The following is a 26,453-nucleotide window of genomic DNA, read 5'->3' as shown; positions in this document are numbered from 1 at the left end:
AGCCTGGGCTGTGAACTGCTTTTAAATAATGATTCTGCCTTGTGCATAATGGCTGTGCAAATCATGTACCCAGTCCTGTGAGGTGCCTGCCAAGTACCCTCCACTCCCACTGCTGTCACTGGCCATTGAGGGTACTCAGCACCTACCATTGTTGGTCAGGCCCTGTATTAGAAACTGGTTTAGACTAAATAGTCTTTAAGCCAAGTATCAGCATGTTACAAACTTTGTTACTGGCTCAGAGAAGCACTCTTTTACATATATGTTGTGTTGAATCATCATCTTCTGAGTGATCACGAGGCGGTGCCGCTTTGGATTCATAAGCAAGGGCATCTCTATGGCCTCACTTCTAGCGTATACTTCATCGTATCTCAGTTTCCTATCACTGTTGGTTGAGGATCTCTTGAAGCAAAAGGTTTGATCATTAGTTGCCTAGCTGGAGACTTCCGAGAGCAAGAAGCTTTATAAAAAAAAAAAAAAAAAGCATTTTAAAAAGTCACTGCCTCTTTAAAAGCCAAGTCTGCTAACAGCTCCAATTTCATTTCCAGGCTGCTTTGGCATTTCACTGGGATGCTAGGGTGATATTCCTTTCTATATATATTTTACACTAAACCCCTGCTAATAAGCTAGACCAAATAGCGTCTCTTTAATGGGGCTTTATTTCCTTATACTGTTGTTGTGCCACAGTCTTAACAAATCTGTGGTATTTTTCATTATCACTTTCAAATGTTTTAAGTGGTAAATGTAATTCTCCTATTCTCTATGATTTTAAAAAAGAATCAAGGGTATGTGTGTGCAAACCTTTTGTGTTTCTAGGATATTGCCAAACACCAGTTATGCTGTGAAGTAGTGTATGAAGTAGGTCATACTTTGTTCACTGTTATACTGAAACAACCAAATCTTCAATCAGAACATTTCAGTCATGACTCAGAATCTGTGCGCTAGGATTGCCCATGAAAAATGACCTCCTTTATCTCTTATAGGTGGTAAAGAGGCGTGTACTTAATCCATAACTAAATAGGGCAAAAATGTTAATGTTAGCCCTGAAGCTTTAACCATGCAGTTCTTGGAGTTTTGCAGCTAAAAACTCCACCGAATGCTTTGAATTTCCCCCATAGATGCTCACTGAAGCATGTAAAACCAAATATTCAAAGTCAGTCCTTTCCTTACCAGTTGTATGTAAATATTGCAGCACATAGGTGGTAAAGTATGTAAAATGACCCACCGTTCTCAGGCACATAACAGCAGCCAGACTGATACATAGCCATGTTTTTATGTGCTAGAAATAGCACAATAACAAGTACAGCCAAAACTGCTCACTCCAGGCCTGCTCCTGTTTCCCCCCTCCAAATCAGTTGCAGAATTCCCATTGACTTTCAGTACTGGAGGAGCAGGATTGCATGGATTACAAAATGCCCAGATTAGCACTGTGTGGATTAAAGAGGGTCTAATGTATATTTTAAAATAAAGGCCTTCATTAATCAGTAACAAGATAGAAATCCAGTACCAACAACACTAAAAGGTCATGATTTAAAACTATAACAAATGTGATTTTGAAAGATATGAAACCCTAAAAAAATGGGGTAAATATTGAGAGGTATTATACCAGTACTGCCAACCCCACACTCAAAAATCATGAGACAAGCCTTTAAAAAAGTGAGATTGTCTTAATTATGAGATTTTTATTTTTAAAATGGGATTTTATTTGCCCTCTGGAGTCTGAGCCTTTAGATTATTCATTTCAAGCTCTCCTTTTCAACCATGAAGGCTAGAAACGTAATTTAAAAAAAGAAAGAGAGAGAAATCGGAGATTCTCATTATTTATTATTTGTATTATGGTGACTCCTGAAGCTCCAGTCATAGACTAGGAAACCATTATGTACAAACACAGAACAAAAAAGATGGTTCCTGTCTCTAGGAGCTCATGTCTTAAAAGAGCACTAAATATCATGAGACTCGGGATAAAAATCATGTGTTGGCAACACTGTACAGAAATAAGATTTCAGTAGTGCTGGAGTGACAATTTCTTAAACTAGCTACTCTACATATTCTGAGGCTGACTTTCACACTTCCTTTGCACTGAAGTCTTTTGGAGTTGTGTTAGTGACTTTAGTTGTAACAGAATCTGCCCTTCCATGAGGTGCCTCAGACTTTTGCAATATATATTTAATTAATTGCCTTTCTGAACCAGAGCTGGGCAGCTCCATTTTCTCCTTCCTTCTGTTTTTTCCAAATATAGCAAGTGACATCTGTGCACAGCCATCATAGCCACTACAGAACTGGCATTCTCTTGCAGATTACCCTGGGGAAATATGTCCAGAACTTGCCCGTTCCCTCCTCTGCAATTCCCAAAAAAACCTCTCCAGTGAGCAATCTATGCTCTCCAACACAATAGAATTGCAGTTCTGCAGTGTCACTGGATGTGTGGCAGCATCATTTATTACATAGCGAACAGGAAACCAAAGGGACCAAATGGACCTATACAGCTGATATACCATGTTTTAAAATCAATTTGTAAAAAAAGGGAGAAAACCGATAAAGGGGCTCAACATGCTCCCACTGAATGCAATGGCAAGCCTCCCATTGACTTCAATAGGAGCAGGATCCAGCACATAATTAGCATGCTTATAAGTAAATTATGCATATTCATGTTCTCACGATACATTCCCTTTAAATATCCTGGCTGTCTGAAAACAATGGGCTGGATGCTCAGCTAGTGTCAGTTGTTGTAGCTCCACTCCACAAGAGCACTATTTGATTTACACCAGCTAAGGATCTGGCCTAGTATTTTCAAAACATTAAATCCAGATAGTGCAGTTTGAGAACTAACTGCTTGAAAAATATATTTTTCCAAATTAAGTTTCCAGTGAAGAGGCTTAACCAAAGGGATTTTTCCCTATCTTCCCCGCACATCTGAAAGCCAAGGAAAGTTTTACTTTTTTGCCCAGCTTAGAAACAAGAGAATGTCCGAGGATATTGAAATAACTCTTTGAAATCCAAATTCAGGCTGACAACCTTTGCTTTGTGCTTTAGTGTGATGTGCTTTGAAAAAAGTCATGCCTAAATAATATGATCTGTGATAGAACATTGAGGCCCCTGACTAATAGCACTATTAAAATACTTGTTTAACTATCCTGTTTCATTTTAATATTGAACAATATGTGTTAGGTTCAGAGTCTCAGGAAAAACATGTAAAGAACAAGCTCATAGCATTCTGGGAATATTTAATAAAATGGCTGTCCACTAGTGAATATTCTATAGAAGGTGCAAAACTGTTACATTCATAGTTACTTGGAATACATTTTTAACCAGTTTAATTTTTCTACCTGGCATCCCCTAAGCTAAATGATGTAGTATCAAAATAAGGTCTTGTATCAACCACGCACTGCACATGTACCAACATTGCCTTGTCCACTGTGGGGCCCATGCCATACCTTGCAACCTCAGCTGTATTTGGGTTTCTTAGAAAACTGATTTTTGAGTTTTCAACCCCATCAGGTGCTACGTTTCCCCGTCTACAAAAATTTTCTGGTATGTTTGCCCACAAGCTGAGATCTTCCAGGCTGGGGAAACCTGGTTAGGAAGTTAAATTAGAACATGGACTCATTGTGCCCAGATCTATCTGTATATGTAAGGGGACTTTTTGATTGCACCTCTCACTGGAGTATCTAAGCTATACTGGACCTGAACCTTCCTGAAAGTTAACAGTTAACTTTCCTTTCCTGCACACAGGCTTCCAAACATAATTATCCTCTAGCTGGGAGGGCTGAACTCTGCAGCTCCCTTCTGAATTCCAGGCAATGGATAATATAAAAAATTAAATAAAAAATCTGTTAAGTTTTCTTTAAGAACAGCATAATATTGGACATCACAAAACTTAGCTGATTGCTTGCCTCAGCAGAAGAAAACATGACAATCAGCTGCATTATAGCACTTAGAGCTTTGAAAAGGAGCTTTCATTAGAGGGTGGGGCTTTTTACTATTATGTGGGTGGTTTGTTCACTTAGGATTGTTTACTCCAGCAAGCAACCCTGTGCTCTTTGTTTGGCTGGTTTATTTTTTCCCATTTGGCAGACCCCTCTAGATCACATGGATCACATTCTTGTTTGCAGTGTGACACAGAAGAAACTATTATTTATTGACCTTGCTGTTGTCCTGAGTGACTGAAAACAACAGATACATTTGGTGAGCTGTAAGGCTAGATTATGTCATTAGCTTTTATTTAAAAATTCTTCAAAGTCAAGAAACTCAGGGTTTGTCTACACTGCAGAATCAGGCTCCTAGGGCACAGGCTAAGGGGCTGTTTAATTTACACATTTGGGCTCAGGCGACCTCTGGGAAGGGTCCTAAAGCCCGGCCTGCAGCCTGAGTCCAAAAGTCTATGCTACAATTAAACAGCCCCTTAATCCCAAGCCCTGCGAGCCTGAGTCAACTGGAACTGGCCAGCCACAGGTTTTTTATTGCAGTGTAGAAATACCCTCAAAGAACTGCTCTCACCTTTATTTGACTCCCCAGTGAACAATCCTGATGACTGCTAATTAGGAGACAAATTCTGCCTTCAGTTAGATAGGCACAATGCCCATGCATGTCACTGAGGATTGTATATGAGGATCTAAGAGAACTTTTTTCAGGGAAAAAGATGCTATGCATTTTTTAAAAATAATGATTAGTTGGTTACTTTTTGTTTATCATACAAGTGGCATGGTTACAATAAAAACATAGAAATGATTTCAGTTCCTGTGTGTTGCAGAAAGTCAAACAGTTAATATTTTGTTTTTATATGGTTGCAGTGGGAAGCAAATTAGATTCAGAAGAACCGACACCAAATCGTTCTGGAGTTTTGATTTTTTCACCAACACTGCAAAATACAGAGCTCATGGACTGAGTTCCTAGTATGGTTATCTGATTTGGAAATGCTCCTTGAGTTACATGCTTGCTTTAAGATGTGAAGTGTTTGTACATCAAGATGGGCCACATAAGGACCTGGGGCTGCAGTCATTCAGCACACCATGAGCAAAAATGCATCCCTGGCATAACTGAACACTACTCTGAAATTAATGGAATTGTGCCCACTTATAACAAGAGCTGAGTTTGGCCAAAGGCTTCTGTCTGAGTGTTCAGGATAGGGCATGAAGTTTTTGGCGAGGTACAAAACTCCCACTGAAATAAATGGCGGTTGGTTCTGCCCATACAAGATCTGGGTGCAAAACAAAGGGGCAAATTGTCAGCTGCTGTAAATGGGCATGGCTCCTTTGGCTTCAGTGGAGCTACAATAATTCACACCAGCTAAGGATCTGCACCAGTGGCCTAAACTGCCAGCTATGCTGTGCATCCACAACTCCAACTGAAGTCAGTAAGAGGTGTGGTTGCTCAGCACTCCTAAAAAAATAGCCTGGGGGCCTCGTATTGTCACGTATGCTGTGCCAAGAGAGTATGATACATGATTAGAGCAGAATGGGAGCAGTTTAGATCCATTTTGCACAAGTTTAAGTAACTACACAAGGCGCAAGGCAGTGGGAATGCAGGCCCAGGGCCTCACAATTTGCCCCTCTGGCACATAGGTCATCATTGGGCCTTTTGCACCAGTCTGCATGTCACATTTAGAGAAGCTATTTACAGAGCTGACAAATTTAAGCCTGACAAAATCTCACTGACTTAAATTGGGCCAGGATCAGACCTGATAAGATGTACAGTTAAAACTAGCATTGGTATCATTTAACCTAATGTCACCAACATGGTAGGATATGCCACAGGATAATTCTGCCTCTAGTATCAATAGGTGATAGGGGACTTAAAGATTAAGTATAACACCAATTTACCGCAAACCTTGTAAGTAAATATTAATGCCTTTATTTTTGTTAAGAACAGCATTTTGAAAATAAAACATTTGCCCATGCTTTACAGCTTTTTTAATTTTGTATACTTATATACAGTCATTATGGTATACATTGATTGTCTTGAAAATCCTTCAGAGATGTACTTAAGATATCAGTATGCAACAACCAGTGGGGAAAAAGGGTATGTTATAAAACACACATTAATACATTTAATAAATATATATTATCTATCAAAAATGAGCCTTAGCTCTCATCAATTAATAAAAAGCACCAGCTGTGTAATCTTGTAAGCTGGTAGAATAGTTCAATTGTTTAATTATAAAAGCTACAGTGCTCCCTTTTGCACAGCCTTTGGTTAGACCCAAGACATCAAGCTCAAACACAGTCAACCATGAATACCTGTCTGATACTAAATACAAACTAGCTAGCTCTGCAACAGTTAAAATCTACCTTTTTATAGAAGCTACTGTATGCATTTAGAACTCCATCCTACAAGGTGCTATACATCTCCTGGGAGATGGTAAGCATCCACTCTCACAGCAGTTGGGACTGGGTCTTTAATGTATGGCTATGAATTGTTTTCTAGCTATTGAACAGAAGCCACATCTTACAGAAACATTTTCTGTAACCAAGTTTTAAAATGTTTTAGGATTTCATTTGCCTATATAGATAAGAGGCCAGAAGGAAATAACCATTATCAATTTAAAAAGGGACAACACAGTAGCTTTTATAGTATAAAAGCTAAGTATAATACCAATCCTGAAAGATTTGTTTACAGTTATGTAGTACTGTGATCACAGATGCTCTATATTCTAAAAGGCAGAAGTAAACAACTTGTTTACATTAATAAAAATAAATTAACACAAAGGTGCCTTCCATCACAGGTTATCTGGAGCATTTGGCATTAGACAAATCAAATGGCAAAAATAAGTTGCTTATTCTAGTTGTGTGAAGTTGAAAAATGAATAAACTTTTTAATCAATTAACACACCTCTACCATCACAAATTGCAGACCCAGTCCTGCTACTACTAATGTGAACAGTCCTAACTCACATGACTACTCAAGGGGACTAATTATGTGAGTAAAAGTTTGCAGGATCTGGCCCTGTCTGTGCTTAGGTCCTCAAATCCTAGTGACTTCCTTGGGAGCAGGACTGGGCCCTTAATTTGTTAATATTTCCCATGTAGAAAACTGAACACAACTTCAACATTTATAAAATAACTATCTAAGAAAGAATTTGTCCAAGGTCTATAAAATGTGTATAGTATGAATTTATACTTTTCAGCTGTAGCATGATAATTCTTTTAAAAGAAAACTGTCCTCCCATTTATGCCATGGTCATCTTATGCATTTTTACAATGAAGTCCTTTCAGAGAATTTTACATTTTTAAAAGTGATTTTTTAAAATGAAACTTTTGCAGACACACATCACCACTAGTTTTTATACTGCTCCAAATTATGCAGGTTCTGGGATAGTAACCATTAATTATCACAAAATATCATTTTATCTGATCAAGACTTTAACAGCCAGAGGTAATTCTAGATTACTGGATAGCATGCAATATCCACCCCTAGCCTACTCAGTTTCTTAAACAATCTAGTTACCTAAACAAGAGACTAAAACCAAGCACATGCTTCCACTTTGCCTCTATGAGGAACATCAGACGTGGAACTAACATGTTCCTTTAATCACGAATGACAGAAAAGTATGGTTCCTGAAACAGAAGGGCTGTTAGAAATAAAACCCTATAAGGTGATCATGGCAAGAATGGCAATATATATCTTGTATGTAATACTTAGGGCCTGATCCTGCAGCCTTTACACTTCTGAATAGACCTATTGGTGCCAACAGGGCCTACTCATCTGAGTGCAAGACTATGGGATTAGGTCCATATACCGTAGAAATGAGATACATGAAGAAACAGGGAGCCTCTTAAAAAAATAAACCGCTTATTTCTTTTTTCAGTATGCAGTGAATAGTATCTTTTTGTGAAGCTACTGAGTTATTCAGTTTTCTTTATATATTGTATTTTTTATTTGAAAATAGAATATATATATTTTTATTACAGCATATGCAAAATTTTACTCTTATACATAACCCACACCCTCATGTAAAAACAATTGCTTTTAGTATCTAGGAAAGCTAGGAGTAACATTGACCAAACAGTGACGATACAATGATGCTTTCAATGTTTGATATGTATTAAATGCTAAATAATAAAGGAATGATTTGCTTTAAAGTAACAAAAACCAGGGCAAAAATAATGGGTAGTGAGAACTTGTTACAGATAAGCCTTGGTAAAGAGTCTGCCTTATCCCAAGTCCAAAACACACAAAAACCTGAACCGCCAGAGTGGAGATTCTACTAGCTACGCATTAAAAGACAAATACATTAAGATGCACAAACAATTGCAGTCAAGGGGACTACTCCAATGAACAGGGTTACAGGACCAGGTCCAACAGTAAGAAGAGAGGGCCTGATCCTGCAAGTTACCAAGCTCCTCCTGCGAGGTGATAAGTACCCTCTACTCCCCTGGATTTTCTGCTTGGCACCTTACAGGATCAGCCATCAGAACAACTTAAGTTCTGTGTAATACAGCATGTTTCCTTTAATCCATCATCCTATGGGACTACTTTAGGCAACCCCATGCCACATCCTCTCCTCAGCTAAGAGCTTTTGCTGAAGTTTGTCCCTCCATAGTTTGACTTAGTGTTCCCAAGGATTGGAGAACACACAGTTCTTTGCTTATGCTCTGGAGGGAGACAGCATCAACAGGGCATCTTGAACTGCAGTGTCTGACTACATTGCTGAGGTAATCTGACTCTACCTTCACCCTCTTGCCACACAGACATTTCACAAAGTTGCATGCACTGTCATTTCCTTTCACCACAACCAAATTTGATACTATTTTTTTCCTTAAGTGGATCATGTCTCATTGGTGAGTAATGATAATTTAGTTGCCATAGACTTACAGGTGGATAATGGAACAACCAAGACACTTGAAACGAAGAGAAAAAATAATGAAATAGAAAGAAACCCTGCATATTTTCACACTGTATTGGCAATCTCTCGTGGCAGCATGGATTAAATTAGGTAAGAGAGGGTTTGGGGGTTTGTTTTTTGCAAACAGCTGGCAACCAACCAAAATCAGGCTTGCCTCGCACACTAGTTACAGACAGATTGTATCTTACATGTAAGAATGCGCAGTGTCCTCTCTTCCATTTCAAAGTGTGCCTAGTTCTATTTTAAATTAGATTTATCTTGAATTTTGCAGAGTTTCATTTTTGTGATTAGCTCATCAGTTCAACAGCGTTCACATTTACATAAAATCCTATCTAGGATTCCAAAGCTCCTGGCTGTCTGGCTGCTTTGCTGTGGTATTATTGATTCCTCCCTTAGAAAGACACACTGCCAGGGAATAACACTTGTAACAAAGATTCTTATCTCTAGAACCTATAGCCTTTCACCAAAGGTGTCTTCCAGTGTAACTTGGCGGAGCAGTTGGTATCTGGAAATAAGGATAATAAACCTGTAACTAAGAGTTCCAGACTGTTCAGAAATCAATATTAACATACGCTACATTACATGTGTAGTAGTAATAGCATTATCGGTTCTACAGTAAAATGGTACAGTCAAGCTTATCTTCAGTTTGTTTCAATATACATAACTCACCACAAGAAAAAGGGATTGATGTATATAAATTAGCCTTTCTTGCTTTACTATCTAATAAGGTAATCATCTTTAACTACTGTATGTGCATTATTCTCCAGGAATAAGCTTTGTGCCTACCCCAGAAAAGCTCTCTAACCCTTGATCCTTAAGCTGCCTCTTCCCTGAGCTGCTTATTCTGGTATAAGGGAGTATAGGGATGGATTAATGCAGGCACCCAAAGTAGGGTGCTCATTATGGGCACCGTAAGCCATTCTGAGAGCAAGGAATGAGCTTGTTTACATCAGTTTTGAATGATGTATCACCCACTGCAATACCCGGGAAAGGAAAATCCTGAGATCTAATAACTCTTCTTCCCAATAATAAATCAAAACTCTACTTACTTTATATATAAAAAAAAAAAAAAAAAAAGACCTCCAGTCAGATCACATTCCTTGTGGTTTTTTTTAATGTGCAGGTTGAGTTATGGAATCAGCTCATGATTTAAAATAATGAAATCCCAACTTATGTGAGTGTAAACCAGCTCATGAGTAGATTTTTTTAAGAAGCATGTAGGTATGCATGAAAATGTAGGAATGAAATTCTCCCTTTTTTTTAGCAATAGGAGAGAGCTATATGCAATTCCTCAAGTGCAAATAATACACACAATGGGAATGAAATTTAAAGAGGCTGTTTGGCATCATATTTCTAAGCCATTCTTGCAATGACCTGGCTGCAGAATAATAGTATATCTATCAAATAATAGCATGCCAAACCATTGTTTGAGAGGAAAATTAATTCACATTAGTATAAAATTATTTTACATGCCCCTCTCACGTATCTCTTTCCAAGGGTAGCACACCTCAATTGGTGTTCACCATATACTGAAAAATATAGATTTTACAAGGAAAGTGTAAATGTGACGGCAGCACTATCTGCAACAAAGATTCTTATGCCAAAGAATATACTGGACTGTAACCAAAAGTGTAACTTGCAGAATGTTGCAGAAATCAGGCTATGTTATAAAGTGTCACTTAGTTACATTCATCCAAAGGAGCCACTGGATATGGACAGTCAGCAGAAAAGTTGGTTCATTCAATCTAAACCAAATGGCCAAGTAAAGAAGTTCACAAAATTTGTAATTGAATTATCTGAAGGAGGGGAATGGAAGCATTACATGCATACTTGCTGCTAGATATTTCATTTATAGTGTTTTTTCTCTCATATGAGCAAGCAGTCTAAACTCAGAAGTTCATTCAATAAGTAGCGGTTGCACATTCCCCAGTATATATCCAAGATTCCTTACATCATCCCATTTTTATACTTACAGTCCCACCATTTAGCACAACTGCCATCTCAGTTGGCTGATAAACATTGCTTCTAAAGGGAGCACTAGGTCGGCTTCCCAAGCTGCCATTGCGAAATCCTGCAGTTCTTAAAGCTGTGGTTAGAATAAGAGACAGTTTTATTCTCATGCAAACAAATCGAAACCTTCTTTTCATGTATAAGAATAATACATATTTTTTAAAATCACAAAAGTAACCGTGGGTGAAATCCTGATCCTGATGCAGTCAAAGGTAGTTCTGCCATTGGCTTAAAGCCATGATTTCATCCCCTCATTTTTACTCTGCTTCTCTAGTAGTAGTTATACATTTTATGTTGAATCTTAGTGTTTACTTTTAAATTAAATAAACTGCTTGGCACAGGACAGGGAGACAGAATTTAGCTCCTAGTTATAACTGCTGATGTGTTTTTCATTAGTGCTTCCCTTGAGATAATCTTCAGTCTGCATGCTAAGGGGTTAAATAAAACAACATTTCTTTTCTGCATCCTCTCACATTCAGAAAAAAAGACATGCAAAATATTGTTTGAGCCAGTAAACACAACCCCCTGAGTACTACTTCAGAGTGGCTAGTGCATAATGATTTTCCAGATATCTCCTATATTTACTCTGAGAAACTAGAAATATTACATGAATATTTCTTTTGAAGCAATATTTCTTGAAGCAAAAGATAAAATACTGTTTATATCAGAAATATCTGGTAGTCTCTGCGTTATGGTAGTCATGAATTTTAGTGCATCTTTTTTCTCCTTTTAATATTTACGTGCCAAATGGGAGATAAAGTTAAGAGGCGTCGCTATTTACCTCTGAGCCAGTCAGGCAGCAGAGATTTGCATATGCTATCTGATTAGTTCAGAGGTGAACAATAGGCTTCACTGAATCAGCTGCAGCCAGACAACATGCCCTCATTTGTATATGCAATCTGAGTCATTACAGTTGTTCCACACCTCAGTATTATTGATCTCTTTGAGGTCATAGATAGAAACATGCCTGTTTCAGTTACTCATGAACTAAAATTTCTCTCTCACATTTAATCCAAATTACAATTCTATAGTCATTAGGTAAGATCCTGGCCTCATTGAAGTCAATGGGAGTTTTGCCACTGACTTCACAGGAAAGGAAATTTCACCCAATGCGTACAGAGACTTAAATTGATCATAATTCATAGGGCTGTATACTGCCCTCAAGTCTACAGCCACTCACATCAATCGTAGTTGTGCACAGAGATGAAGATCAATATTGATCTTCTACCATACGATAGTTTATTACACAATTTTTAGGCCCTGGCCCTGCAAACTCACACATTTGAAATTTAGCTTTTAATGCTCTTACCTCCTCTGGCAAGTACTTTTAGATGGATGGATGGATGGATGAAAAGCACTATTTAAATACTAGGTATTATGCTATTCCCAGGTCAATGCTTAAGACACCCCTTTAAACATGTGTATCTCATGATCAGTTATATATAAGCTGGCCTCCTATCATGTGTTAGCATAAATGGTTAACACTGGTATTTGTTACTATGCAGTAAGAAGCAGTTTCACATGAATACAGTATACCATTTACAATTAAGATATTTACCTATCTATTTTACTGCCTATATAATTCACATATCTATTTGCAAATAAATCTTAAAGGGACAATGTTTCTGGCTAATTTTTTTTAAAAAGCTGCTATTACTGCAAGTAATTCCTAAATTACTATATAACATGGAAATTTAGGTGGCTTTTTTTGGTTTGTTTTTTAGTTTGCTTTATGTATTTGTCTAATCATTTTTACTATTTTCCTTGTATGATCTGTATGTCTTTAACACAACAGAGGAGAAACTTTAAAAAACAACAGGCAAGTTGTAGGTAAAAAACACAAAAATCACCTGGCAGACTTGGGTAAGTATGCTATCCAAATCTACTTTTATCTCGTTTTTTCAAATTCACTGTATTCTTTTTAAGCATTCTGATCAATGAATAGACTTATAGCACTAAAATAAAGTATAAAATAAAATAAAATATAGCACTAAATAACTGAAGATCAGTTATGGACCAAAGTCCAGTAGTTTTTGGTATTTGTAAAACTAAATTTCTACTTACAGGCATTTTGTTAAAAAAGCTTTTTACTTAAGAACCAAATCCTTATAGGAGGAGTAGCCCAGTTTCCACACATTTCACTTGCTGGAAGTTTGGGGAGATCATCAACTTTGTCTGCTTTGTGTAAATTCTAAGTATTTTACCAACATTCTCACAATACACATATATGCAAGATACTCCTCCAAGATGACATTTAGGCCAGGTCTACACTAAAAAGTTAGGTTGACCCAGCTGTCACCCCTTCCATCACTGTAGTGAGTGTCTACATTGAAGCAACAGTGCAACATTTCTAGTGAAGACATAGCTTTACTTCCACACTCCACATGACACAAACAAACATGTTGTTTTGCTTCAGAACAACTAATACTAGGGATATCAGACAGAAAAATCTAGTTACCACCCTAACAGGACTGAATTGCAAATACAATGCCAAATTTTAAAACACCACTATGCAACTTAGGCTACAGCAAATAATGCAATTTAATGATTCTTTAGGGGGAAAAAAAGATGCATATAACTATTTTACTAAAGAAACACACAATCCAAAGTAGATTCCAACAATCTCCATTAAAATATATCAAACATAGATAAGAAAAATAAACTATTTAGAAATAGGGATCAGATTGGCTGTACTGAAGCAGCTACATTAGAATCTCTAAACAGAGATAAAGGGCCGATTTTAAAAGTATATATATATTTGGAAGATTTAACAAGTTTACAATCCTCACCATGTAAATATCTGAGACAAAACATTAATCATTAAACAATGAGCTTTTGTTCAGAGAAACTTTATTCAGTAATATCATCTCTCTATTTAAATAGCCCAGTTCTGTTCTCTCTTCTGTCTGCATTCATCTCTGATAACTCCACTAAAGTAATTCTAGTTACCCCCCTGTAAAACGGGCTGAGGGGAGGAAAAAAAATCAGGTCCAAAATGCCTAGTGGCTTTAACAATAAGAAAACATAAAAACAGCAATGAAGCTGTCTGCTGCTGGTTCATTAAAAATATACAGCCCACTTCTTACGCAGCTAGAATGAAACCTGCGCTAAGGACATCAGGCAGCTCTCTAACATAAGTAGCCATATAATTATCCCTGTGTACTTTCCACTAACATTTTGTTCAGGTTTTAGCTATTGATTGTCTCTGCTAGGCAACCAAATTTTGCTGGCCCCTTGAGTAGTCATTTCAGGCCAATTTCACTGTGATTTAAATTGGATCTGTTATTCTTCATTTCCTGTCACCTAAATGTTAATCTTTACAATTAGAGCAAATTACAAATTTTCTGTTGAATTTTTTTCAACAGAAAGCGGCTTTTTTCTTTCAAAATGAAAACTATGAATATTTGCCATTCATTTGAATTTTTCCAAGTTTTTGGATGAAAAATGAAAACCAAAATAATTGTTTTAAACAAAGCCCACAATTAAAAAAAACCAAAAAACACACACTACACTTCTGGAATTTTTCAGTTTACAGTGTTTGAAACCCCTCAAAAATATTCGCTTTGGGTTTTTCATTGAAAATATTTGTTTCATGGAAAATTTTGAAAAGAACAAAAACAATACATTTTCTTTTCTTTCTTACTATAAGAAAGACCAGTATGGGTCCTTTATATAGTAAAATCTTACCTGCATTATGTTCATCCATTGAAAAGGCTTTGTTTTCCATGTAGCTCCGAGGAAGTTGTATATCTTCCTCAAAAGCAGTTTCACGCATTCTTGGTTGCGAAGTATCAAAATAATTGGGTGTGTTTTCTTGCTGTGATGGAAGAATGGTGCAATGAACTTCTGGGATAGCGTGAAAAATAACAAACACCCAACCACTGGACACCAGTGCAATGGCAAGAGTGGGGTCATTCCACTTTTCTTTTTCCCTCAGTCCAGTATTGCCAAACAGGTACATAGTCATCCAAGCTACCCAAATTAGAATCGAGAAAAAAATGGTTATAATGAGGCATCCTCCATTTTTCTTCCATTTCTTAAACTTTCCACACAGGGTGAAAAGTGAGACGCCCATGGTAACTACCATCAAGAACATAACATAAATCAAAGCCATAACAAAATCCACTGGCTCATAATTACAGGCCAACTTCTTTTCTCTCACAACTGTCAGAATTAGCCACTCCGTTGCAATAATGACCTGGACCAGCATAAGACAGATTGCCATGCCAGCTAGATGCCATCCAGATGGACTTTTACCATGTCGAACTAGTTTACGCAATCTCCAGGCTTGAGCTAGCAAACAGGAGAAGCACAATGCAAAGATAACGCCCCACAGAAACCGTCGAGTGGAACATACTGTTTCATCTTCCTGTATGATGAATGCAAAAGTCAGCCCAAACAGTCCTAGTGTCCCAAAGAGAAAGAGGAAATGCATTCCCAGTGGGCTCTTCTTCTCTTTGTCCTTGATGAATGGCAACCTCACTAGCAAAATCAGCATCAACAGCAATGTCGTCAGCACTCCTGCTCCAGCAACTGCCTCCACTACTATTCCCCAAATGGCATCCAGGTCACACAGATAAATATACTGGGGAAGAAGATCCAGTCCACACCCTCTAGACGTACTTGAGTTTTCAGAAGAGCCATAACTGATGACGAAGAGGAGGAGGAAAACAATGGCTGGGTGGGTTTTCATTTTTCTGTATGAGACAATAAGATCAAGTGACAAAATAATTGTTTATTTTAGCTGACTGTGCTTAAGCTTTTCCTGAGAAAACATCATTTACTACACAGTACCTTTCGAGACCTCATTTTAACTGGAAGCACAGCTTGCTCACCGTGGGAAGTTGTTTGTTTCAATTGTTCATGTCAGTAAATATGTTTACTCTTATTTGCACTGGATTTTCAATTTCAACTGCTTCCCTAAGCCATAAAAGCTATTGTTGTCCTGTTGAATTCAAAATTTAAAATGATCCCCTTTTGTTTTACGTAATATGAAGACAACATTTCCAAACGCAGGCCTTGGATTTAGCCTCAAATACAGTCTTTATTAGTGCTGAAACAAATTATTTATGGTGCAATGAAATGATAAAGTACATATGTTTATTTAGTAATCAAATGTCATTAGAATGAAATGTGTATAAATTACACTGACTGTTTAAAAAAAAATCAGGGCCTGATTCCATAATATAAGTGATTTCAGAATCAGGTCACTGATTTTACACCTGCGTAAGACAATTACCTTCCATGGAGTTACTCCCAGTTCTGATGGGTGTAAGGGAAATCAGATCCAGACTTTTGCTCTATCATTACTGTTTACAAGCATGGATAAAATAATCCAAGGTGAACATAAAGTTGGATTTTAAACAAAATACTTTTTTTTCAGGTTTTTCCGTGTTAGGTTAAAATTTCATTCTGCTCAGTTTGTATCTCCTCACACAATATTTACTCTTTCCCACCCTGAGTCCTCCTTCTGCATTTACTGCAGGGAATGCTTAACTACAAAAGTTGTGTGTAGCGGAAGTACATTGTACACATGCAGCATTATTAATCGACTGAACAAACAAGTGACTCATTGTCCTTAAGAAATATAAAGCCGTGCAACAAGAGAAACAACAAAAATGGAACAGCATGGTCTCTGCATCCTCAAAGTAAACAACCTTAAATTCTCTAGGAAGACAACGCATCCAGTCATATTATACACAAATGCCCCAGCAGAACCAAAAGGTTCTGAGGATTCCCTTTAGTTACATGCTGCCTACTTAAATTCTCTCTGAAGTTTTAGAGAGTTTTCTTCATTGTCATGCCTTCTTAAGCAAAAGAATTGTTAAGAATTAAGCAAAATCCTATACATGTCACCTTTAAAATATACATTCCACCCCAGTGATGGCCACACTTCTGTGGTTGGGTAAAATATATCCAATATGGACCATATATAAAGCCTGATTCCCTCACACAAGTAGCCTTACTGATTTCAGTGAGACTATTGATGATGTGATAAGGGCTATTCACATGACCAAGCATTTGAAGGATAAGCCCACATTATTTTGAGATCCTTTGGCATAAAAGCACTATATAAATGTAAGCTATTACATTACTCGTGCACCAGCATATCACCATGTGGCAGATTGAACATGTACATCAAGAAAAAAGAAGCTATTGACAAAGATAGCTTTCCTAAAAGTAAGAAAACAGCCCCAAACTGGCAAATCTGTACAGATATTTTACAGATCAGAAATATAGCTAGTGAAGACCTGAAAATAAGTTGACGTGACTTGGAAAAGGATTAATGTAACTATAAAATGTTATCAAATTAAATGTAATGATCCAAGTTACATTTTTATTCTACTATTGCAATAACTATTTACAGTGTAAGACTACAACAGTGTGCGAATACTCCCCTACCACATTCCCATGACCAGTCAGTCAAGTCCTTATCAAGAGGAATTTAGGCTACGTCTTTACTTACAGCGACAAATTCGCCACCGTCAGCTCAATTTCTCTGGATCAACTGAGCGGTCAGTGAAGACCCACTCAGTCGATCCAGAAATCGACATATTAAGACCACCTTCTCAAGTGGTGTAGTGCTGCGTCGACAGGAACGCGGTTCCCATCGGTGCAGTGCAGTGAAGACAGCCCGCAGAAGAGAAGCAGAGAAGTCGACGGGAGTTACGCAAGTTTTTTGCGTAGCTTGCGTAACTCCGATCGACTGCCACCAAATCTCGGAGATAAGTGTAGACAAGCCCACAGTCTCAGTAAACTAGGTTTACTTTTAATTGAACAGTTGTTACAATGAATACATTCACTGGAGTATGAAAACTGAATTAATCAGAACGGGACATATTCTGAATGAAATCTTACAATCCCTTACACACATACAAACAATTCTTACAATAAAGTGTCATTGACTTCAATGGAACTATTCACCTGAATAAGCACTGTTCACAGGTGCAAGTTTCCTGGATCAGGCGTCTGGTTGGGCTTTTCTAAATATTCAGGGGCATCAGGCAAGAACACCACTAAACTCATTCTGCAGAGAATGAAATGCAGGGGGCAGGGAGGAAATCTTTACTGCCACTGTGGGACATTTCATGCCTATAATCCATTAGTGCCAGTGTGCCCTGTTCCTCTTGAGAATACAGGTCAGTTGCAAACCATGCTTCTAGAACTTCTAGAACTCCATGGTGGAAGGCAAATAGCTGTCACTAACAAATTGAGACCAAGTACAACTCTTTTGACAGATGTAGGATCAGTCCCTGTATAATTGTGATAGCACATTCACTATCTAGGTTGCTGAGTAGTCTTGAATCAAAGTCTAGTATGTACATGTATTAAATGTTCGTGTACTCAGTTGTACAGGACTGAGGAAGAATCACATTTTGAGGTTCACTACATCTTTTTAAAAACAAAACGAAACTAGAAAGACATTTAATTACAAGTTTAAATTCAGCAGGCATAAATAGCAAATTCAGGGTTACCAATCAGGATTTGAAAATAGATCAATAGCAAATTAGAGGCTTCTATATCTACAGTTGTGAAGGTATTAATACAATCCCAGGATATGTAATTTAAGATTCAGGTGGAATACTGAATAAACAGTGAGACACAGAAAACGTGCTACTGTAATTAACTTTGCCAAAAGCCAAAGGTCATAGTTACTTGGCTACATCTTTTGACACACACAATGATTAAAGGGCCCAATTCTAAGAAGTGCCGAGCGCCCTCAACTCCCATTTACAGCAAAGTGAGCAAAACCCTTTTTAAAGAGTTAGTGCAATACTGGAAACCTAGGAAATAAACTGAAGCAACAGGTCATGTGGATCATTATTTAGATTTCACTCTATGCTGAAGTCTGTTGGGTTTGAAAAGAATGTAATAAACTGCCCTTTAAATTAAGGTAACTTTACATTTGCATTATCCCAATGCATCCAAATTAGGATATACACATACTAACTGGGTTTCAGTACTAGCTTTGTTGATTAGTTGCTCTCCAAAGACCTGAGGGTAATGAATTAAATGCAAGTATCTCCAATTATAAGATATTTTCTGGCTACTTTATTCATGTCATGTAATCCTCATGTGATTGAGCTATTCTAAGACAGTGTTTCCATGGAGATTACGCTACATGGATAACCAGTCATATTGTCAGTCCATCATTTTTTCCTGTCCCTAGTTAGATATTCTTATCTCCCATACAGGAAGGGGTAGGTTTCTTTGGAGAGGAAATTCTCCAGCAAAATCAAACTCAGAAAAAGCCAGTCATCAAATTCCACTGAGAATTTTTTCAAGTTGTTCCCATATCAGTAGTGACTTTTGGAAGAGCTGTGTACCCTAGTTTGGAGATATGTTTATTTGTTCTTTTTAGAACATTCCACTATATCCATCATAACAGCTAGGGAAAAGTTTGGGATTGCTGCTGGGGGTGCTTGTTCATGTCAAGTTTCAGTAAACCATACTGTATCATAGAATCATAGAAATATAGGGCTGGAAAGGACCTTGAGAGGTCATCTAGTCCAGCCCCCTGCGCTGAGGTAGGACCAAGTACTCTTATACCATTCATGCCAGGTGTTTATCTAATGGGTTTTTAAAACCTCCAATGACAGGGATTCCACAACCTCCTCTGGAAGCCTATTCCAGGCTTCAGCTATTCTTCTAGTTACAAAGAATTTCCTAATATCTAGCCAAAATCTCCCTTATTGTAGATTAAGTGGATTATTTCTTCTCCATATCCACTGAAGACTGGACAACAACTGATAACCGTCCTCTTTGTAATAGCCCTTAACATATTTGAAGACTGTCATCGGGTCCCAATTCAGTCTTCTTTTCTCAAGACTAAAGATGCCCAGTTTTTTAAACTTTTCCTCATAGTTTCTCATTTTTGTTGCTCTCCGCTGGACTCTTTCCAATTAGTCCACATCTTTCCTAAAGCATGGCACCCAAAAATGGACCCAATACTCCAGCTGAGGCCTCCCCAGTGCCAAACAGAATATGACAATTACCTCCTGTGTTTTACATATGACACTTGTTAATACACCCCCAGAATGATATTAGTCTTTTTTGTAAATGTATCACATTGTTGGGTCATGTTCAATTTGTGATCCACTATAACCTACAGATCGTTTGCCTAGCCAGTTATTTCCCATTTTGTAGTTGTGCATTAGTGTATGGTATTATTGAATCCTATCAGAGGTTCTGTCCACACTGGTCTTGTAACAGTGTCTAAAAGCATTCCCGAACATGCTTATAGCAACAGGATGTCTCTACACTGTAAGCACAATCATGTAATTTAACCTGTTTACGACACACTTGACCCCTAACCTGATTACAACTTGCAGTGTAGAATGCATTTCATAATAAGGCTAAAACCTCAAAATTTTGTCCAGAACACTGTTACAGACAAGAAAAATGCATATTATAGCATAGGGACATGGCAGAGTCCTAGCCTGTTGTCTTTTGTAGTTAGATAGCACAATATGGAAAGTTTAAAGCATGTTTTGGAAGGAGCAAAAATGCTGCCCACACTGGATAAACCAACCCAACCTATGTTACAACCACAATATAGTGGGCAGAGTCAAAGAGGCCTTTTCTATCCTAGACTTTTTCAGGAGAAATCTTCCACTCTTGCACTACCACCAGTGCAGATCTGCTCTGAGCAGGATTATATGAGCTGGGGTAAAAAAATAGGGCACTGTCTTCATTAGTGCTCTCACCATTGCTACCAATGAGCAAGCTGCATCAGGAATTATGCAACGGTGGGATATTTCAAACCCGCATCCAATATAGACACAGGCAGTGTCAGAGTATCCAGTGCAGCTGGAGTAACCAGGAAAAACAGCTTTGAATGGGGGGCAGTTATAGCACTGAACGAAACCTATTGCAGAATTATTTTTCACAGATCCTTCCCCAAAATTACATTTCATGACATCAGTCTAACCCAGCATGTCTGTAACCCAACAGGAATCCTGGGCATGTGAAAAGAAATATTAGACTCTATATTACACTATATTTTAGCCTCTTCAGTAAAAACATTTCCAATATCTCTCCAAGAGAGTAACTGTAACCCAATGCAAACAAAATCAGAATGGCTTGAATATCCAGAGAGACACGTTCAAATTCTGATCTCAGTTACACCAGCACACATCCAAACTAACTCTAATGTTTTTAACTGAGAGTCGAGTCTGGCCGCAGTGTATGATTCACAGGAGGAATGGTGGACACCAAGACACTCCAGCAATTACAAAGCACAATTATAAACAACTAAAAGGAGACTGAAAGGCTAAAAGCTGTCTTCCAAAAGTTGTCATGTTTAAGAATCTTACAGTAATCTGTCAGGGCTGACCTTCCACAGCTAAAGTAGTTGTGCCAGATCACTGACTTCAGCTGAGCATCTGGTCAACATAGCTCACACAAAGATATTACAGTGCAGTTCACTGCACTCTTTTAAAATAAAACTTGCATCTAAACTTCTCAGCCTGAATAAAGTTTTTCAGCTACATTAAATGATTACATAATTTACCATTATTAAACAGTTTAAACTTCTAAAAATCAATGTGTTTGACACATGAGAATACCATTGTAAAAACATCCAACTGTCTAAATTTGAACAGAAAAATGAGTCCTATATAAAAGCATTAGTGGTACAACTAGCAATCCTGTTCTGATTTACATGGTGTGATGGGGTGTCCACCCCACACAGGAGTGGAAGGGGTTAATGGAGACCAGATGCGCCAATTAACTTAGTAGTATGGAGGTGAAGAAAGCCCTAATTAGAGGAACAGACTCACCTGTGCAGGAACAGGCAGGGCCTGCATAAAACCAGGTTTAGCTGGCTGCAGAGAGGTTTGGCTGCTGCAGCTGCAATAGGACAATGACTCCCTGGGCAGAGGGAGGTGTGTTAAAGGGCTGCACGGAAGCAGGCTGCAGTGACTCCCTAAGTGGATGGAGTGAGAGGTTGGCAAACTCAGAGAGGGTGAGAGCCATTGATGTCAGAAGAAGCCCTGGGAAACAGCTGCAAAGGGTAGGACTACACAGGGACAGTGCCTGCTTGTTAGAGGGTCCCTGGCCTGGAACCCAGCATAGCTGGTGGACCTGGGTTCCTCTACCAGCCACTGGGAAGTGGTGTTTGGTATGAGAGATGCCAGCCAGACAGCTGGTGCTGAAGGACTTTGATTTCCCTAGAAGGGGAGGACTTTAGTGACCTGGCCAGAGGGTCCAAGCCACAGAGATCACACATCCGGGAGTGAGCAGGGATGCAGAGCAAGAGAGGTCGGGGGAAGAACATGAGCTAGCAGAGCTAATCCCCAGGACGGCCAGCAGGAGGCGCTGTAAGTGGTGAGTGTGCTCTGTCCCTGACACCTGGACAGAAGATTTCCTCCCTGTTAATTTTTATCACTGATACTGCTACAAAAAAATGCTGCCACTTACCATGAAGCATTGTGTAGAGATGCTTATGAGTTAGAAAATAATCGTAACATAGGATGTGTATCCATCTTTTTATCAGATGTCAGGAATAAGCTTCAGGACTGATAACAGTGCAGCAACAGCTAAGCTGAGATCAGGCTGCTGAAGAGATGTATTTCCAGAATCATAATTAATAATCAGATTGTGCCTTGTATGCAAAAACGTGACTGTGACTGAGTCTTCCTCTGCATAATAACACACACAATGCTTATAGCAGCTGAGGTGCTGAGCTCTAAAGAGTTTCCCTCCATTCAAGAAGGGACATGTAGAATAACTATTGCTACATTTTAAAATACCTTGTAGTGCTGAATATAATTGAAATGATCGTTCTAATAGTCTAGATATTCTGAATTCCTCGGTGTTGTTTTCAGCACATCACCCAGCCATGTCTAGATACCGGCAATTATAAGGTCTAAAGAGCACTGGTTGTGCATTCACGCAGTTATGCACTTGATCATTTCTCTTGCTGGCTTTTACTTCGAGGGATGTCCCTATTAATGTCAGAACTTCAATCGTGGACTCTTTTCCCTCTCCCTTCCCAACAGATTCATTGCAATTTCTTTTGGGGTGGGGGGACAACCCCTCAAATTGCAAATGCAGTATATCCCCGTCAGTGTACAGGTAAAATACCCTGCACACAGCAATAGAGATTGTAGAAATGATTTACCAGTCTAAGTACTGTGATTCATCGCAAGGAAATCCTGTTACCCTTTGGGATAAACATTAGATCAGGCGTAAACAAAGGGTTCAAAGACGTGCTAAGTCCCTGTCGCTTTGGCTGTCTAAGGGCATGATGTCTGTAAGAATCCTCTACCAGCTAGACGACAAGCCGCCCGGCCCCCTCCCCTAGCCGCTACCGTGCCCAAGGTACCAGCTCACGTACAACACAGGAGCTGCACGCCTGACGCGGGGCTCCCACCGTCCAGACAAACACGGCTCAGTCAGCCCCAACAAAGGCAGCGCTGGCCCAACAAAGGGCTCGTCTCCACTCAGCCCGGATCCCCTTACAATTGTCCTCCGGCAGCCCTCCCCGGCAAGCGCGCTGCGCCGCAGCAGAGCAGCGGCGAGATTTGCTGGCGCTGGGGCGGCCTCCAGCTCTCCTGCAGCAAGCGCTCGGGTCAGCGGGGGGGATGGAGCCCTAAAGAGTCGCCAGCCCCGTCCTCCTAGTCCTAGCTGCAGCCGTCTGCTCCCCACTCCCAGGCGTCCCTTAATCCCGTCCGCAGCCGCCGCCTTCTGTTCTTGGAGCCGATCCACCCTCTTCCCCTTTGTCGTCCCCCCCCCCCCCCCAGCCCCAACTCTGCCTCCAGCGTCTTCCCCTCGCCCCCCAGCCGCCCGCAGCCCCCTCCCGTCCTCGCTCCAGCCGGCCGAGCCCCCCTCGTACTCCTCTCTGCAGCCGGCTGTCCGCCGCCGCCGCCAGGCTCACGCTGCTGCGGGCGCTGCGGAGGGAAGCAGGGCTGGCGATTCTTCGGCGGCGCCTGTCTCCTACCGTCCCTGGCGCGGGGTCCCCCGGGGCTGCAGCTGTCAAGCGGACCCCGCTCTGGGGGTGGAGCGAGCCTCTCGCTTGTCAACACGAAGTCAGCGCGCAGGGAGCCACATCTTCCCGTTGGGGGGGAGGGCGGAGAGTGCCCCCGCAGGCTGCACGGTAGCGATGGCCAGCGAGCCACGGTCCCCCGGGCACGGCTCGAGCGAGACCGATTCCCCGAGAAATATTGCCTGGCTCCACGTCACGCCCCCTCCCAATCCAGCCGTGCCCTCCCCCCCGCTTCAGCTGCATGGGGGCCCCCGCTTGCAGCAGCAGCAGCAGCTCCCCGGATCCGGTGCACCCCCCACCCGCCCCCCACTGACCACGGCTCAGCTCCCGGGCTGCAGCCCACGCCGGAGCCAGGCGCCTCTTGCCCGCCCCGGCTCAAGCCCCGGCCCGGCTCCGCTGTTCTGCAAAGAGGCGCGAGCGCCGCTACCTACCCGGGGAGGCGGAATCCCGGGGACCAGGAGCCGCGTGAAGTTTCCTCCTCTCTCCTGTGAGGCGCGCGGGAGCAATGGAGGCCGGGCAGTGGGGAGCCGGGGCGGGCTGGGCTGGGCTGGGCTGGGCGGGGGGGGGGGAAGGAGATCTGACTTCCACCAACGTGGTGCCCCCCCTCCCCCCATGCTGACAACTTTGTCAGCCGCGCCAAAGGCGTCAGGGACCGACTACACCGCACCACGCAGACAGCGGCCGCCGCCGGCTGATGATTTATCAGCCGCTCCCCACTCAGCGAGCTGCAGCCAGCGGGGGGGGGGGGGGGTGTTTTGCAAATGAATGCAAAGAGGATTAGAAATAGTCTCACCCCGCCCCTCCCCCCGTGCACACACACACACACACACACACGAACAGCAGGAGAACAGCGGGAGGGCGCCGCCGGACAGATCAGATCAGATCAGAGGTGTGCCGGGTCCTGACCCCGCCCGCGCCCGGCGGGATGGGGGCTGCAATGCGCCACCCGGCAGGGCCAGGGGCAGCTGTGTCCTCTCCCCCCGCCTTTCCCCTCCCCCCTCCACGCTCCTTTCTTCCTCTGCCCCACGGCTCCCTCCGCGCTCACCCCAGGCTCGCCTCCCTGTTCTCGTCCCCTCCAGCCCAGGGCTCGCCCCGCCCCGCCCCGCCGGGCTCACCCCCAGTCTCAGAGCTCGCTTCCTCCCCCCGCCGCGCACATTCCAGGGCTCGCGCTCGCCCCAGCCGCGCCGCGCCGCGCCGGGTGTCCCGGGTCACTCACTCGCTCGCTCGCTCGCTCGCTGGCTGGCCGCTCTCCGGCGCTGCGGTCGGTGGCCCGGGGCGGCGCCCGGGTGACTCTCTCCGTTACAGCCCGCAGGCAAGTCCCATTTCTGGCCAGGCTGCGCGGCCGCCCCGGGACAGGGACACGGCCCAGCCCGGCTCATGCAGCGAGCGCTCGGGCTCTGGGCTGACAGCTCCCGCTCCCCTCCCACCGGCGGCTGCCCCGCCCGCGCCCGGCCCCCTCCCCTCCACTCCCAGCGCGGCTCGGCTCAGAGCTCCCCGGAGCCCCGCTGGGCCCGGACCAGGGAAGCCGCCCCCGGCCTTTGCTGCTCGGGGGAGCGGCACTGGACTCCCCGCTAGGCACAGGGGCAGGGGGACATGGACCCACACTCGTGGGCAGGGGGACATGACACGCGTCCATATACGCGCAGTACATGTGTGTAGCACACATGTCTTTGTGGAGTGACACACATCTCCAGGACACAAATACACATGCATGCCGGGGTGACCCAGACCTAAGGACAGTATGTGCCCATTCCCACACGTACAGTACATACGTGCAAGGGAACACAAACACAAATGCACAATACACAGGCAGGGGGATCCACACACAGGGACAACACATGCACCTATTCACAGGCACATATCTACTGTGACACAAACGCAAGTACTTCATGCACACACGCACATCGGACGGTATAGCATATGCAGACACTAGACTGAGTGCAGTATAAATTCATAGATAGAATAGATATGCAGTGTGCACATATACGCACACAAACACAAAGGCACATCCCAGTGCATACAGTTACATATACAGAAGACACAACAAGAGTCCTGTAGCACTTTAAAGACTAACAGATTTAATTTCTGCAGGCATAAGCTTTCGTGGGCTGTAACCCACTTTGTCAGATGTAAGGAATAGAAATCAGAGAGGAGGTATATATATATACATCTAAGGATAAGGAGCAACAATGGGGAAGTTAGGTAAGAGCAAAGTCCATTCAGTTAGAGAAGTTGTGGCCTATTCACAACCATTGATTAGGAGGTGAGAATGTGTGAACAGTGACAATTACTTCTTGTAATGAGATAACCTGTTCCAAGTCGGATTCAGACCCAGTTTAATTGTGTCGAGTTTGCGGATGAGTTCCAATTCTGCAGTTTCTCTTTGAAGTCTGTTTTTGAAGTTTTTTTGTAGAAGTATAGCAACTTTCAAATCAGCTACACAGTGTCTTGGGAGATTGAAGTGCTCTCCGACTGGTTTGTCGTTGTTACCATTTTTTATGTTTGATTTGTGTCTATTTATTCTTTTGCGTAGTGACAGTCCGGTTTGGCCAATGTACATGGCAGAGGAGCATTGCTGGCACGTGATGGGATATATTACATAGTAGATGTGCAGGT

The 26,453-nt window shown here is 41.4% G+C and overlaps 2 protein-coding genes across 4 annotated transcripts in view; one reads left to right on the top strand and one right to left on the bottom strand.

Moving 5' to 3' along the window:
- IQCK (IQ motif containing K) overlaps nucleotides 1–5,704 on the top strand; it is a 71,012-nt gene extending 65,308 nt beyond the window's left edge. Inside the window, exon 9 of the mRNA XM_067551024.1 lies at nucleotides 4,788–5,704. Coding sequence (XP_067407125.1) covers nucleotides 4,788–4,882 — 95 coding nt within the window. The 3' untranslated portion in view covers nucleotides 4,883–5,704. The remainder of the gene's footprint in view (nucleotides 1–4,787) is intronic.
- Nucleotides 5,705–5,831: 127 nt separating this feature from the next.
- Nucleotides 5,832–24,539, bottom strand: GPRC5B (G protein-coupled receptor class C group 5 member B). 3 transcript variants are annotated; one of them, XM_067551023.1, is made up of 4 exons: nucleotides 24,269–24,539; nucleotides 14,537–15,546; nucleotides 10,813–10,925; nucleotides 5,832–9,344 (listed from the first exon to the last, which is right to left on the bottom strand). In XM_067551023.1, the coding sequence occupies exons 2-4, from the start codon at nucleotides 15,540–15,542 to the stop codon at nucleotides 9,300–9,302; spliced, it is 1,164 nt and encodes a 387-aa protein (XP_067407124.1). In that variant the 5' UTR covers nucleotides 15,543–15,546; nucleotides 24,269–24,539; the 3' UTR covers nucleotides 5,832–9,299. The 3 variants fall into 3 exon arrangements, with proteins under 3 accessions (XP_067407124.1, XP_067407122.1, XP_067407123.1); XM_067551021.1 differs by lacking the exon at nucleotides 24,269–24,539 and adding an exon at nucleotides 23,688–24,105; XM_067551022.1 differs by lacking the exon at nucleotides 24,269–24,539 and adding an exon at nucleotides 21,631–21,721.
- Between the last annotated feature and the right edge of the window lie 1,914 nt (nucleotides 24,540–26,453).

This window comes from Emydura macquarii, unplaced genomic scaffold, assembly GCF_026122565.2.
Source record: "Emydura macquarii macquarii isolate MOO-44397 ecotype Brisbane River unplaced genomic scaffold, CSIRO-AGI_Emac_v2 contig_1348, whole genome shotgun sequence".
Taxonomy (NCBI): Eukaryota; Metazoa; Chordata; order Testudines; family Chelidae; genus Emydura; species Emydura macquarii.
This window is presented reverse-complemented; position numbering and strand designations above follow the sequence as displayed.

Excerpts from the sequence above, each read along its gene's own strand:
- GPRC5B (XM_067551023.1), bottom strand. The coding sequence starts at position 15,542 with ATGAAAACCCACCCAGCCATTGTTTTCCTCCTCCTCTTCGTCATCAGT. Across the intron at positions 10,926-14,536 it reads AATGGATGAACATAATGCAG|CTTTAAGAACTGCAGGATTT; the intron begins GTAAGATTTTAC and ends TTCTAACCACAG. Across the intron at positions 9,345-10,812 it reads TTGTGCTAAATGGTGGGACT|ATACCAACTGCTCCGCCAAG; the intron begins GTAAGTATAAAA and ends CCTTATTTCCAG.